The following is a 15,622-nucleotide window of genomic DNA, read 5'->3' as shown; positions in this document are numbered from 1 at the left end:
CAGTCTCCCCCAAAATCGAATCGAAACCCGCACTTCTCAAATCTCCAAACCCCAACTCCGGCACCGGAAATGCGGCGCGGCGGCGGCGGCGGCCGCCATCCGAAGTCCTCCGTGGCGCCCTCCTCGGCGGCTGATCGCACCCCAATGACGGACCAGCCCCTCTACCCGCGCAACCTCGACGACGCCTTCTCCCGCCGCGACTCCGACGCCGTCAGCCTGTGCAGCAGCCGCCCCTCCTCCATCGCCACGGGCCCCTCCCTCGCCGCCCCCATCGCCAACCTCTCCGACCGCAGCTCCCAAGCCGCCGCCCTCCGCGTCGTCAACTCCTACCTCGCCCCCTCCATCAACCTCCGTGCGCCTCTCCCCGCCGCTCGCGACATCCTCGCCGCCTTCCGCCACCTCCTCGAGCACCTCGGGTACCCCGTCAAGAGCTCCCTGGAGGAGGACCTCCTCAGCCTCCTCCGCTCCCTCGGCTGCCCCTACAAGCTCACCCGCTCCGCCCTGAAGGCCCCAGGGACCCCGCACTCCTGGCCGCCCCTCCTCTCCGTCCTCTACTGGCTCACCCTCCTCTCGCGCGTCGTCGACAACCTCCACGCGTCCTCTACCCCCACCGCGGCCACCTCGAATGACCTAATGCTCTACCTCACCGACAGCTACTACCTATTCCTCACAGGTGAGGATGATGCTGCCGCCTCCCTCGACGAGGAGTACCACTCCAAGGCCCGCGCCCAAGCCGACGCCTGCGAAATGGCCGTTCAGGCGCTGGAGAAGGAGGTCCAGGATCTAGTAGCCAAGCGGAGTAAGCAAACCTCTGAGCCCTCTCGCCTGAGGGCACTGGAGGAGAAGAAGGAGGCATTCACCGCGGACGTTCAGAAGTTTGAGGCTGTGGTGAAGAGCTGGTCCACCAAGATCAAGGAGAAGGAAGATGCGCTGCTGGAGAAAGAGAAGGAGCTCCAGGCCAAGGTAATGAATGGCCAGCAGATGATGGCTGAGAATGAGGAGCTAGTGAAAAAGGTGGAGATGCAGGTGGTCAATGTCAGGGATGTCGATAGGATGACTAGGGAGATGCAAGCGGTGGAGAATGATATTGCCAAGGTGGAGAGTGCCAACGCGGTGCTGGAGGAGAAGGGATGGGAACTCGAAGCTTTACTGCTCACTAAGCTCGAGGAGATTGAGGGGCTTGCTGAGCTGTGTAACCAGGCCCTCAGAAAGTAAGAATTCCCTAGAAAGAACTTTGGATTTCCTGAATCTTTAGTTTGTCCATAAACCGTTATTCTTTCACCAATGCCTCGATTATTATCTAAGCACCTTGAAACTGATGCTAACCAAGTAACTGTTGCTACCTCTGTCACTAATGGGGGATACTCTTATTTGATATGAAGAAATAAGTTAAACAAGAATCTATCTATTCTAGTGCTGAGAGGGTGCTCCATACTTCAATATGTTTGTCCTTCTTAATCTCCATAGTTCAAGTGGTACTTCATTCGAGAATTAATCAGTATTGCTTATTTTACTTTTTACAGGAGTGTTATGGTTACTGCAGTTTAGAGGTTTAACTTGTTATTGAGGTCAGATCTGTGCATACATAGACTTCTGATTGAGACAGTGAATAGGCAGTCCTTCAGTAGTTTACATTAGACGGTTCCAACATTGCGGTGTTACACAGCAGAAAGTGCAGGAAAGATGTTAGACATGATATGTTTTTACCCCTGATCCACTTTGTCTCCTGTTCTCCCTTCAATTATATCTGTAGTTTAAGTCTCTTGATTCCCTGACCGACTGTCCCTGATCATTCCTTTCTTTATCTTTTGCTGTTGAACATAGCATCATGTTACACAACAATGGATTCATATATGGAAAAATTTCTAGGAAGGTTATATGGCTATGCTGCATAGAATTTTGCAAAGAGCCTCCTATCTATTTTGCTTCATAATATTGTTACACTCCCACCTCTCCTTGTAGAAAGATTATGGCATTTTTAGAGCATATATTTACTTACATACACGTCTAATTCATTCAGCATATTTTGTCATATTAGAGTATGTTTTTTTTCTCTTTTCTGATTAGTGTGCCTTGTTTTAATTGGTAGCTGCACGATAGTACTAAATATATGTTTCCAACTAATAAGGATAGTCCATACTTTTCATGATGTGATACTAATTGAACAAGAGTTTTGTGTCTATCATATTCAAGAGATAATTTAACCATTTTTTTTATAAAATAACCCTGATCAACTTGGGAATCTTTAATTGTCTTTCTAGGATTAATACATAGGCTTCTAAAGGTCATATACCTAATATAACGGAGTATAAAGATGCCATATTTAAATTCTGGATGATAGGCTTGATTATGTCATATATGAAAGATAGTATGAAGTTTGAATCTGACAGGAAAATCTAGTCTGACAAGCGTTAGTCTACTTTTGTCTATCTACATGGTATGAAACTACTTTATTGCTTTAGCCTGTGTTTGAAATTCCAAGTTTTTTCAACTATCCGACATAATTTGTCCTTGTGATTTAGACTATTATGCTTGAACCAAGACTTCTTGCTGCACGAGTATTTATCTGAAACCTTTGTTCAGCTTGATCGTAAAATGAACAGATTTATGTACTCCCTCCGACTCATATTAATTGACTCCAATATGGATGTATCTAGAACTAAAATATGTCTTGATACATCCATATTAGAGTCAATTAATATGAACCGGAGGGAGTAGCTTTTTTCTATTTCTCTAGAATTAATGTGCAAACTCCAAAGGAGACTCCAGTTTCTACATTTTAGATTTCTAGCCAGGCAGTCGTGCAGGATTAGTTCTTTTAGCTTCTTTATGTTTGATGGTAAAATTGATGGATTAGGTAATTGAGAAATATAAAAGCAAAAGCTAGGTTTTGGGTAATATAGTATTCTTGAATTATGTCTAAATTGGCTCCCAGTGCCAGTTATTTAGTGGCAGCACTGAAGCAAACAAAGATCAAGATCCCAGAAAGATATCATTTTACTGTCATTTTCGTTAATTATATCTAGAGTTTGGTGCCTTATTGTAAATCACTCTTATGCCAATTTGCAGGTTGAAACCCAGTATTGATTTCCAGTACATGATAAATTCAAAAGGATCCTCCCCAGCTGAGATCCTTGGTACTACCTACAAAACTGCCCTAAAACCTGCGCTCATTGCTCTTGCTAATGAGACTAAACGGATATTTGTCTCAAAGCATGATGAGTCAATTGATCTGCAAAAGCAGTTGCAACGAATTGCTAAAATGCTGGAGGAGAAAAAGAGTCAGGTTTCTGTTCTACAGGCTAAAAATAACGAGGTTAGTCATCTTATAGTCCCTCCTTCAGTGAATATGCAGCGCAATTTTTTAACTGTTTAGTCCAGCATTAGGTGGCGCTAGCCTTGTGAGACAGAGACGGCGATGTCGACGGGTCAGATGGTAAAAGGGGCGACAGCTTGTTTGACTCGGATGCTGTTGACTTAGACAGTAACGACCTGTACTTGTAAGAGACAGACGTTGACCCATAGCTTGAATAAGAAACTTTCAGGGACTTCAACCATGGCGTGTGCAGCAGTGCCAAAGTGTCTGCGCAGCCTATGATGGCGCTGTGCGTCGTCACACATCCTTTTTGTCACTGCGGAACTCGTCGTGAGGTTGTTGAATATTCGATTGGGGTAGGTTACCATGAACATGGCTAAAGGAAGAGGGAAACTGAGATTAGGCCTAATCATGCGGAGTTCATATGGTTCTTATCGGTCAGGAAAGAGACAAAAACTTGACCAGAGAATACAAAAGCTTCAGAATTTTAGAGTGATAACGCACCATTCTTCAACTCTACATTTGGTTGCAATACTCATGTTATGCTGGCGATCTGAGTGACACCTGAGATGACGAATGGTCAATAGAGGCTTGCATGTGCCAAGCAGCGAGGTAGAAGCGTGAGGTAGAGGAAGCACGCGTGCGAGAGGATCAGCAGAGAGACAACGCATGCGGGTAGCAATAGGGATAGCTAACAGGGAGAAAGGGAGCTCAGTAGGTTTTGGTGTTCTAAATGAGTGATATTAACTCCACCGAACGGATTGCTCGGGGTATCTGTGTCCAAATCTTCCCTTTAACAACCCTGCCTCGGGCTATGGGAATATTTTGTGGCACCGCATATTCAGGGATGAAGTTTTATATAGTATATACATCAAAACATAAAAGAAAACAAAGACCTGAAGTCTGTTTTAACCATTGGTATGTTCATGAACTTAACTCATGCATCAAAGCGGAAACCCTTATCTTTTAGCGAAAGTTAACTCACAATTCTGGTAAATGGAGCTTCTGTACCATATGCTAGTACTCATTACAGTATAGAAAATAGTTGGCTTATTGTTTGTATGTTGTGCATCATGCAAACATTTCTCAAGTGAACTCTTTGAAAAATCTCAAGTCAACACTGGCCAATGGCTTACTTCCTCTATTTTCTACCCCCTCAGTTCAACAAAACATGCTGTTTTGAGTTTTAACTTTTGATGCAGTTTCTGCGTGCAACTTTGACCGTTAGTTTTCATATGAATATGTTAGTAAAGAGCCATAAAGTTATGATGTTATGAAAACATTTCCATGAAAAATCTAATTATACTATTTTCCACTGCCAATCCAATTCATTTTGTAAATATTAGTTTGAGCTGCATAAACTGATTGAGATGCCTAGCTTGTGATAAACTTGCACAATTTGACCCAGTTTGAAATTAGGGATGTTCTCTTGTTGCCATGCGAAATATGTAAAATTCTTGTGTTGCCAAAAAGGTTTATCTATGCTAAGACTGAGGCTAACCTAGTTGTATGCTTCGTACAACACAATCACAATAACTATTCTGTAACCTTCTGGATAATAAATGCAAAACTGCGAACAAGTTTTTTTGTGTACCTGTTCACATTTCAGTTTCTGTTCCCAGATGGTTACTCAGGTGGATTCACTGGATCTTGAAATTCGAAACCATGTTTCAAGTTGTACAGTTGATGCTAGACAAATGAAAGATGAATCAGAGAAGAAGGAACATGAAATGAGTACTGTTGAAAAGGATGCAGACGACTTTTTAAAGGTACTTCCTTGTGTGGTGTTGTGTTTTATTTTATTTTATTCAGTTTCTGTGCCCCATGGACAAACAGAATCACTTACACTATTGTGATTCGGCAGACTTCTGAACAGAGTCTCCGAGATGCATCACGGGAAACTGATGAAGAGACTCAGGCGTGTGCAAGGGAACTGCTGCAGCTCATCGATAGCATTTCGGACTATAAAGAGTTCGTAGAAACATCAACTGCAGGGATAAAGAAAGACCTCTATGAATGCGTGGACGACATTGCTTCTCTGTCGGCCAAGATGGTATCTACCCCTGAGGTTTCACACAAGAAGTGATGCTCTGAGCGACTGAATCTTTGAATGCCCACATTATATGTGTGGATTGGAACTGTTGTAGGCCTGCTAGATGAATTTAGTTTGTCTGTGAGATAGCTTGTCTCTGTTGTCCGTAATTTATGGGTTTGTCGTGTTTTATAGGTGCCCTTTTGTTGCCCTAGCGGAATCTCCTGCTATACTCGAACCTTCAAACCTGGAAGTACGTCAGTATGTTAAGAGTAAAAGAAAAAAAATGCTGTTGTGTATCGCCTTGGAAGTTGAAACTAGCTTTTTAGAAAAGATCTCACTTTCTTCTAAAAAAACACTCCAAAGACATTAAATGCACCTATCGAATGACTAATACTCGGAGGGAATCACACTATAACGAGAATTAAAGATAAAAAAAAATAACAAAGTTGAAGTTTCAATAAATGAAGCAAGCAATCAAATGTTATGATAAGATCAAAAAGAGTGCTTTGAATAATATGAGTAAGTTTAGCCGCCCCCGTTCCCCCTCGTCGCTCCCGTGGGCGATGGGAGGGAACCCTAGCCGCCAACTGCCCAGGCCCCCTCCCCTGCTCCTCCCTCCCCTCACCGCCGCCGGAGGGCGTCACTGGGCAAAGCCTGGGCGTTGGCGGCGGCGGGGACTCCTCTCCCTCTCATGCGGAGGACTTGGCGCGGGCCGATGGCGCCGGTGAGGGTGGCGCGCTTGACGAGAGGAGCGGCAGCGCGACTGCCTCGGCAGCGGCGTGTCGGCTTCGTGGTGTGGCGGCGTCCCCGTGTTGGAGGCAGCGGCTGCTCTCGAGCGGCCACCAAGTGCGGTGGCGGGCGGCGCGGCCCAGGTGGTTTCTCGGGTGGCCAGTGATGGCGACGGCGCTGGGGATGGCGGCGACGACGCTGGGATGACGGCGATGACGCTGGTGGTAGGCGGTGTTGGGCGGCCGGAGATGGCGCCATGGCGGCGCGGGCTTGCCGGCTCTTGTCTGGGCCCTTCGGGCCTGATCTGGGTTTGGTGGGCCCCGGCCGTTCTGCCCTCCTGCCCCTGGGTTCGGTCAGGCACATCCTCCCTGTCCTTCCTCCTCGGCTCCGAGCTCATGGTGCTGCTGCTCTGGCCGGGTTGAGCGGAACCCAACGCCATCTTGGCGTGGCGGCTCGTGGCGTCCGTGCGGTGCTGGCGACAAGGTGGATGGTGCTGGGTGGCCGGCGATGCTCTCTGAGGTGGTTGTGTGCAGACCCGTAGCGACCTATCCCATGGTGGCACCTGCGCCGCTCGTGGCTCGGTGGTGCCCCTCTTAGCCGACCTGTCCCTTTGTGGGCATGGCTACCCCCGACCTGGCGCGACTGGATGTGCTGCCGGTGGGTTGCGCTGCCAAGGCTAGCGCTTTGAGAGGAAAGGGTCAGCGCAGGAGGTCTAGGCGGAGAATGGACAGTGCCTGCAGTGGTGAGGTACCATGCTCTGGGCGAAAGCCCTGCCTTTCGGGGCCGGTGACGGTGACGCCTGAGGGCGCCGTTTCCTCTGTGGCATCATCGAGGAGTGTCGGCACCTCCCTTGCCTAGGGTCTCATGTTCCGGGTGAAAACCTCAGATTTGGCTTGCCAAATCGGGCGACGATGGCGTCTTTGACGTCGTACCCTCCTTGGAGGCGTCGTCTTGGGAACTTGAGTTCGGGATGTAGTTCTTACTCGTGGATCTCAGCGCTGACCACGTGGGAGGTGCCTTGCGATGCAGGTAGCGCGCCGGCCTCTCGAGTGGTATCGCGGTGGCTTGCGCGATGAGGATCTTCCTCGAACAGCGCGAGCATGCCTCTGGATGAGCAGTGGTGGGCTGGCCTCTGTGTTTGTTGGCGGGCTACTGAAGACTGCACGCTTGCACGTCTATTGAGGTTGCTGGGAACTAGCCGCTGCGCCACAATGTTCCTTGGATTTGGGCCAAGGCCGGAGCAGCAATGCTCCCAGCTGGGCCATGGTGGTCTCGCGGGATTCAGGTGGTACACGCCTTGGCTGCGGCTGGTAGGCTCTTGGTAATTTCGATGATGCACAAGCACTGCGACTTTCATCGGCAAGGGTTTTATCTTGCGGAGGAGCTCACTCTGCAGCGTCTTGGAGGAGCACTCGACGTATTTCGGCCTCTTTGTCGTAGTATTGTTTTGAGTGTTGGGTGTGTACGGTGGGTGTTCGGCCTTTTCTTAGGCTTGTAATGTAAAGTTCTTTTCTATCAATGAATCAAAACGCAAAGCTTTTTGCGTTTTCGCGACAAAAAAATTTATGCAAAAAATAGACAATTTGCATTGGAGTATAAAGATCACAAACATGGAATCATCACTCTCGTGATATCATTCAAAACAAAAGATACCAAGTTAAATGAAATATTACGATCACCGCAAACTAATTCTTTAAATAAAATGAGGAAGCTCCCCAAGTGAAAGGATCGTATGCCGCACCTAGAGGGGGGGGGGAGTGAATAGGTGCTAACCAATTTTTAGTTCTTTTTTCAATTTAGGCTTGACACAAAGGTAAATTTTCTAGATATGCAACTATGTGAATTTACCTATATGACAAGGTTAACAACTAAGCAAGATATAGCTAAGCAATATATAGGAGATATAATAGGATAGAAGTAACCGAGAGTGGAGCACGCGGAGACACGGAGTTGATTCCCGTACTTCCCTTCCTTTGCAAGAAGGTACGTCTACATTTGGAGGAGTGTGGTTGCTATGAAAGCCAAACCAACGCCACGAAGGCTTCACTCAAGTCTCCTGTGAGCAACGCCACGAAGGCCTAGCCCACTTCCACTAAGCGGTTGCCTTGAGGTCGCAACCGGCACCTTTACACGAAGCTTGGGGCACACATCCACAACCAAAATGGAGGCTCCCAAGATGTAACCACGAAGCTTTACACGAAGAGTAGCTTCGAGGTCACCTCACAAAGATCCACTAAGAATGTTGATGAAACACAAATCCCTTTGATGGAAGAGTAGATCTAGGTCATCTCTAGCAAATCCTCAAGTATGGTGACGTTTGGGTGGAGGGGTAGAGAGATCTAGGGAAAATGGAGCTCAACAATGGTGTCTCAGATTTTGGGGAAGAAGTGAGGGAGAGAACTATTGGAGAAGAAGCACTGTAAATACTCCCGTGGGGATCCTGCCGTTGGAGAGGTCTGGCCGGTAGTACCGGCCAGGTTGGGCCGGTACTACCGCCCGCAGTCGATCCGCGCGGCCAAACGAAGCAAGCCACGATGCTAAGGTGGGCCAGGTTGCCGCGGGCCGAGAGGGGAGGCTGGAGCCTCCGGCTGGGGTACCGACCAAGGTACCGCCGGGGCTCCAAACTCCCCTGGCATCCATCTGCACCACAATGCCGCTCACCGGTACCACGGGCGGTACCACGACCGGAGCCTCCGGCCATGGCCAGGCCGGCGGTACCGCCCGCAGCACCCTCTCCTCTTCTTTCCATTTCTTCTCTTTTTCTTCTTTCCTTCATTTCTTCCTCTTTTCTTCTTTGTTCTTCTTCTTTTCTTCTTTGCTCTTCTATTCTTTCTTCCAAAAAGAATCTCTCAAGAATAGCATAGCATATCTTCAAAACTCTTCAACTTTTGGGCATACCGATCAACGCTACATCATACAAATCTTATATAACAAAATAATCATATAAAGTTATTGTCATCAACACCAAAACCACTTACTAAAAGGGATATGTTCTTTAAATCTCCCCCTTTTTGGTTTCTTGATGACAACATAAGATTTTCATAGGAATTGAGTATTTGAGCAATGAAATTATAAGACAATATAATAAGCTCCCCCCTAGACATGTGCATCCAATAGAATTAACATTTGAATAAGAAGCACATAATCTAGGATCAACATACTCAAGCAAGTAAGATTAACCAACAAGTGCAATGATAAAGAGTAAGCAAACCAATTCATCACTTGCACTTGAGAAGAGACAAGCATATGTGAGTAAAGACAAGTGTTGAGTTTAGAGATCATACCACATGTAGTTCACTTAGTCTTTACCATAGATAGGTAGATAGATAATGTCTCATACATAAATAGATAGCCCCTATGTCTCACACACATAGATAAGGTCCATAAAGCATAATAAGTAGTTCTCAACAATATATAACCATAAGTCACAAGCATAAAGAGTCAAAGACGAACGCAAGCTTGTGACTTCCCATGCAAATCCCGAACCTAATAGGACTCTTCTCCCCTTTGACATCAAGATGCAAAAAAGGTTGAAGAGCGATGCTATCGTCCCTAGAGATCAAGGAAGTCCCCGCCAATATCGGAGTCGACATCATAGGAGGGTACGTCTTCACCATCTGACCACTTGCTATGAGCAGAAATCCACTGAGGCTTCGGAATGATATTCTCTTCAGATCCTGGAGGAGACACTTCCACACCAAGATTTCTCATGATGCTCTTCTGACGGCGCCGAGATTTCTTCTCGGCCACATAGGAGTCATACATACGCTCCTGAATATCCAGCTGGAGGCAGAAGGTCTTCTTTACCTTGATCTTGAGCTTGGTGTACCAAGAGGGCTCGAGCATGGGATCATATGCGGAGTCAGCCGGAGGCCCCCCAAGTGCCATATGAGCAATAAATCCATCAATCCGGCGAGCAGGAGCAGTGGAAGGATTTGAAGGACCTGCTGTGGCTGAAGGAGCTACTGTGACTGAGGTAGAAGCTGGGAGCCCATGATCTTTGATAAGAAGGTTCTTGCGAGGATGATCGGTGAGGGATGAAATTGGTTCCAGAATGGCACCATCAAATTTCTGACACCACACCTCAGAAATAAGCTTCATGATGAAGGGAGCAAAGGCAGGAGACCTCCTCACCATACGCAGGAAAATCTGGTTCCACAGGCAATCCATGACATCCATCTTCACACCCTTGCCCTTCCGGAGATGTGTTTGAAGCATCAAGTCAATGACAAAAGAATGAATCTCATCAACGTTACCAACTTTGACGCAACGGTCTCACGGTAGATGCGAAGCATGATATCATAGACGGGTTGGAGATCGGAAGTGAACCCAAGCTTGCATCTACCGGGCATATAGAGCGGCTCAAGAACATCCTTGGTGCTTGCATTAGAGTTCTCGTGAAACCTCCAACCACTATCACTGTCATCTTCACAATTTTCCGGAATAGGATAGCCAAGAATCTGTCCAAAGGTGCTCCAAGTGGTAGTGAGTACCTCATCACGAGTCATCCAAGTAATGGAGCGAGCTTTATCATCATGAAAATAGACCGTGGCAAAGAACTGAGTCACAAGGTAAGGATCATAGTTGCATTGGAAAGTCATAATGGGGAACAAACCAAACTCCTCACAAATCCCAAGTGCTTCATGAAAGTATGCATCCTTCTTCAAATGGTCAATGTTGATATACCGTTGATCAACCACCTTCACCTTGGGAGGATAGACTTCATTGAAAATGCGCTCTTGAACCTCGGTGTAGAAGTGGCGGTTGCGGGTGCGAGAAGACCGAGGCCCCAAATAGGGGTTAGAGGTGCGAATAGCCATGTATGAATGAAGGCGAACATTGCCATAAGACTCAATAGCCTTCTTCCCTTTCTTTTTATTTTCCAAAGAAGCACCACGAGCAGTAGTGGCACGGGGTAACACTTCATCTTATTCAACAATATCATCCTCAACGGTTGGAACCCCTCGCCTCTTCCGTGGTCTCGCCGAACAAGAGACACTAGCACCTGTGAAATAGACGAACAGAGTCGAGGGACATATGGGATAAGTGCACAAGCTCATCTCTATGAAAAACAAAAATGTCTTTGACCCAAAACAAACATGCATGATGGTAAAAAAAACTTGGCCGCACATTAGAGGTAAAAGGTGCTACATACTAGAGGTTAATGATGCTACATACTAGAGGACATAGATCAACAATAGATACAACCTCTTAGTGCAAGATTTAGCCAAAAATCTAAGCATGTAGAACCAAAAAACAACACATGTATGAGCCTAAAATACGGCCAAAAAACGCGGGGGGAGGAGCCAATACCGGAGGCCATGGAGGAGGGGAGGTAGGGGAAGGCTCCCACAGAGCCGATCCGGCCGGAGGTGGCCGGAGAGCTGGCGGCGCGGCGCCTGTGCGTGTGCATGAGTGTGCGGTGGCTGTGCGTGTGTGTGGTTGGGGAAAGTGTGCGTGCGTGTGTGGGGATCGACCCGCCCCCAGTGTGGAGGTACCGGCCCAAGGCCGGCGGTAGTACCGGCCAGGCCCATGCTGTACTACCGGCCTGGCCAGGCCCGGGTCGGCCAACCTCCTTTTTTTAAAGACACTTTCTTTAATATTAACACAATTTGGTCAAAGATAAACATGAGTTTTGATATGCAATTTTTGAAACGAGCTTGTGCAAGAGATAGAAAGTTTTTAGAGGTGTGAGAATGGCTTAGGATAGACACTAAGAGAGGTATGGTACTATGAACTCAAGTTTGCAAGGATCAAATCAAGAGAAAGCCAAACATTGAGCCAATTCCCATAAGAACATGAAATACCAAAAAGGAGCAACTCATTAAGATCCAATAAAGAACAATACTTCACAAGAAGAGGTCGGTGGCCTAGGCCACCATATATGAGTGATAAGGTATGGCACCGCGAAGATATATCTTTGGTCCAAAACCAATACTCATCATTGAAGCTCACATATCATTAATTGATATAAAGAGAATGATTTTTCTTAATTTTGGCATTATGGGGGGAGGGATAGCTCAATAATTTAAACCGCACTCCCCTATTTCCATGGCCACATCTAAACCAAATAAAGTTTTGAGACAAAGGTGTGTTTGCAAGATGGTCAAGCTATACTCCTTAAATCAATGATATTTAGCTCATTCCTCAAATATCAAAACCTTGCTTCATCAAGAGGCTTCGTGAATATATCGGCAAGTTGATCTTTGGTAGGAACATAGAATAGCTCAATATACCCACTGTCAACACCCGGATTTTTAAGTCCAGATGCCTGTCATGTCATACATCGCAATCCCAGGAATATTGTTGTTGCGAGACATAACATTTGAATATCATAAGTCATCATTCATTACATACCATAGTCGTCTTACAAATAGGGATCACATGATCCAAGATTACACAAATAGTTGATCTATTGATCAACGGACACAAAGTTCATAGTGGAAGCGTAAATATAAATGGACTCTCTAGTCCACTGGCCAACGTCTGACGTCAGAAGATTCCCTAGTTGTTGTAGACATCTTGGTTGCCGTCATCTTGATAGTTGTGCTCCTCTTCATAGTCTGGCCATTTGAATAGCCATGGACAAAGCCGTGAGTACTTTAAAGTACTCGCAAACTAATACTAATGTAAGTACTAACAATTCTATCAAGGGGTGCTAAGCTCTAGTTTATTTGCATAAAGCCAATTTTAGTTCACAAGTATTTGAGAAAAGAAAATTCAAGTGCTAACTAACTCAAGTGGGAACATTAGTGTCATTCCCACAACTCAAGTGGTGATTCACAACAAGTCACCATTCACCATTCACTTCACCAACATTTTCAAGAATCTGACACCGTGTATGGCCTTTCCAACCGTCCGTAACCGTGGACACGGCTATTCGAATAGGTTTACACTCTGCAGAGGTTGCACACTTGTGCCACAACATTTGATGTCATCCGTCGGGATTACCCCGAATCATCGTAACACAGTACGTGGATCATCAACCATAACCTTTCACTTACAAACCCTAGTATGAGCACCTCTCCCCATGAGCTTGGCCTCCCAGTGAAGACCCACTGTCAACCTGGGAACTGCACAGGGCTTGGCCGTATAATTCACCTCAATTCACATCATTTCTCAACAAAGGAGGCAGCCTCGGCATAACCCCTATGATGTGTGTTCAGAGGGAACCCATACTAAGATGCATAAACTTCCAGTTAAGCCCTACCCATAATCAGGTATTGTGGGGGTACTCAAAAATTTGAAAGGTATCGCATCCAAACCAATATCAGTTTTATCAAAAATCACCATCTTCTCCAAGTCATATTCACCTTCAAAAATCATTCAATGGAATGACTCATCATTCCAAGGTTTCAAATTCAGTTCAAGTCACATGTTCCCATCTAGAGTAGTCAAGTTTTAATATTTAGCACTAGCACTAATCATGAGGGGTGCTATCTTGCTTGGCTAGCTTTGAGACTAACTTTGCTACTCTAGTAACCTTCTTGACTTAGACCAAAGTTAACTATAAAAGTAACTCTTTAAATAAACAAGTAAAAACTTGTAAGGTAAAAACTTGGGATAGGCTTGTGGTAAGAAAGGTAAGACTAATGGTGCCTTGCCCCAAAGGGCTTTGCACTTTGCAAGAATATTAGCTTGCAACAATGGAGCTTGCATTGGTGTTAGCTTGCCTTGGTTGTTGAGGTGGTCAAAGTTCTCTTCTTCTTATGGGTAGAATCCTTCCTCTTCCTGGTATTCTCCGGTACTAGCGTCTATACACGAATACGAGGATACAATCACTAAACAATACTTAAGTAGCCTTAATTAGCCTTAATGGCTCACTCCAAATGATCTAGCATCATCACTTAGCATTGCTGCCAAGAATTAATCTAGGGTTTTCTTACTTAGTGTTAGAGAAATAATTTCCTCTCATTACATATGTAAATGGTAGTTTCCATTTAGTTCTTGAGGAATAATTTCCTCTCATTAAATCTTCTTAAGATTTAACTTCTCAAACAATCATACATGAAATCATGTTGACCTAAGTCAACCATTCATCATCATCATTTGAGAAAATGATTTAAATGAGGTAGAATACCTCATACTATTTAACAATGCTTATTGTGATTTAAAATCACCAAGTATTTCATGTGAAAGTATTTAGACCAGGGTCAATACTTCATATGAAAGTATTTGGGACAAGATTTAAATGAAGTAAAACACTTCATATGATTTGCATAATGGTTTTGGACAATATCACTTAATTAAACTAGCCTTATAGTCCTTTATTTCAACTAGGGCATGATCATCCAAAGTGACCACACCATATTTTTGCAGAAACAATTAGTGTAAGTGAAATGTGAGATATGAGAGTTGAAATCAACTCAATATCATTTTTGGTTGATTTTTAAGATTTATTTGAATGTGCAAAAGTCCCTGAATTGTTCTTTTTTGTCACATTATTTCTACAACAGATCTCACAATGAGACCAGTGGCATTGTTTAGAACTTTTCAATATCTTTCCAACAATATAAAGTTTGTTAAATTTGGCCAAGCCAAACAGATTCTATGAAATTTCAAAGTCAGGACCAGTATTTGAATTCACACTCAATTGATTTAACAGAATTTGAAAAATGGGCCTAGGCGGGAAAGGGAATGGGCCGAAAGGGTTTGAAAATGGAGCAAACCAGCCCAGTAACGTTTCACACGCCACGGGCCGCCTGACATGGTGGGGCCCCGTGGTTAGTGTGAGTAACTCGCCGAAGCGGTACCTTGTAACGGGAGCCGTCGGATTAGAAGATGATCGAGTGGCTGTGCATCGTCGTCGTCGTCGGGGAGAAGGGTTGCTGCCGCGGCGGGGGTAGGGGGTCGGCGGCGAGCTGGGGCTCCGGCGAGGGTCGGCGACGATGCACGGCGGCATTGTCGATGATGAGGAGTGCGCTGGTACCAGTGGCATCGCTCGGGGAGGCGTCAATCGACGGCGTCTTTCTCAGCACCGCCGCGGGCTCCAGCGAGCAATTGGCGAGCTCCGGTGAGAATTGGAGAGGGGAAATGGGTCGAGGAGATCGAGGAGAAGGAGGCGAGCAGGTTTGGTGTGGAGAAGAAGGCGCGGGGATGGCTCTATTTATAGTGGCGCGAGGCGGCCGTGGTTCTGCGGCGAGGTCGACAGTGGAGCGGCAATTCCGGCGAGCAATTGGGGTAGGCGACGGTAGGGCTGCGTAGGCAGGGTCCAGGCAGTGCTAGCGTGCTTGCTGGCTAGGTGGGGGACGGCCTGGCGGGCGCTGGTGATGGCGAGGTCTGGCGGCACGGGCGCGGGAGAATGGTGAGCTGGTCGTCGGCGACAGGCTGCGCGAGGGCACGGGCGCGTGTCTGGTGGGTTGGCGCTGCGGCGGTGATGCTCAAGGTGCAGCGAGGGGGTCCGGGGGAGGCGTCGAGTGCTGGGGCGGCGTGTGCTCTGCGCGCATCCATGGGCGCGTGCTCGATGTCCTCGGTATGGCCCTGGGCGCGACGCGTGCCAGCACTGGGGGCTTCTCCTCCGGCAATGGCGGGCGTAGGAGGGT

General features: G+C 46.4%; 1 protein-coding gene across 1 annotated transcript; it reads left to right on the top strand.

Annotated features, from left to right (window-relative positions):
• LOC127314323 (kinetochore protein NDC80 homolog) lies at positions 1-5,647 on the top strand. The gene is made up of 4 exons (XM_051344779.1): positions 1-1,211; positions 3,070-3,316; positions 4,939-5,085; positions 5,181-5,647. The coding sequence occupies exons 1-4, from the start codon at positions 70-72 to the stop codon at positions 5,400-5,402; spliced, it is 1,758 nt and encodes a 585-aa protein (XP_051200739.1). The 5' UTR covers positions 1-69; the 3' UTR covers positions 5,403-5,647.
• The last annotated feature ends 9,975 nt before the right edge of the window (positions 5,648-15,622 follow it).

This window comes from Lolium perenne, chromosome 7, assembly GCF_019359855.2.
Source record: "Lolium perenne isolate Kyuss_39 chromosome 7, Kyuss_2.0, whole genome shotgun sequence".
In the NCBI taxonomy this organism is placed as follows: domain Eukaryota; kingdom Viridiplantae; phylum Streptophyta; class Magnoliopsida; order Poales; family Poaceae; genus Lolium; species Lolium perenne.
The sequence above is the reverse complement of the archived record's forward strand: the minus strand, read 5'-3'. Positions and strand labels throughout refer to the sequence as shown.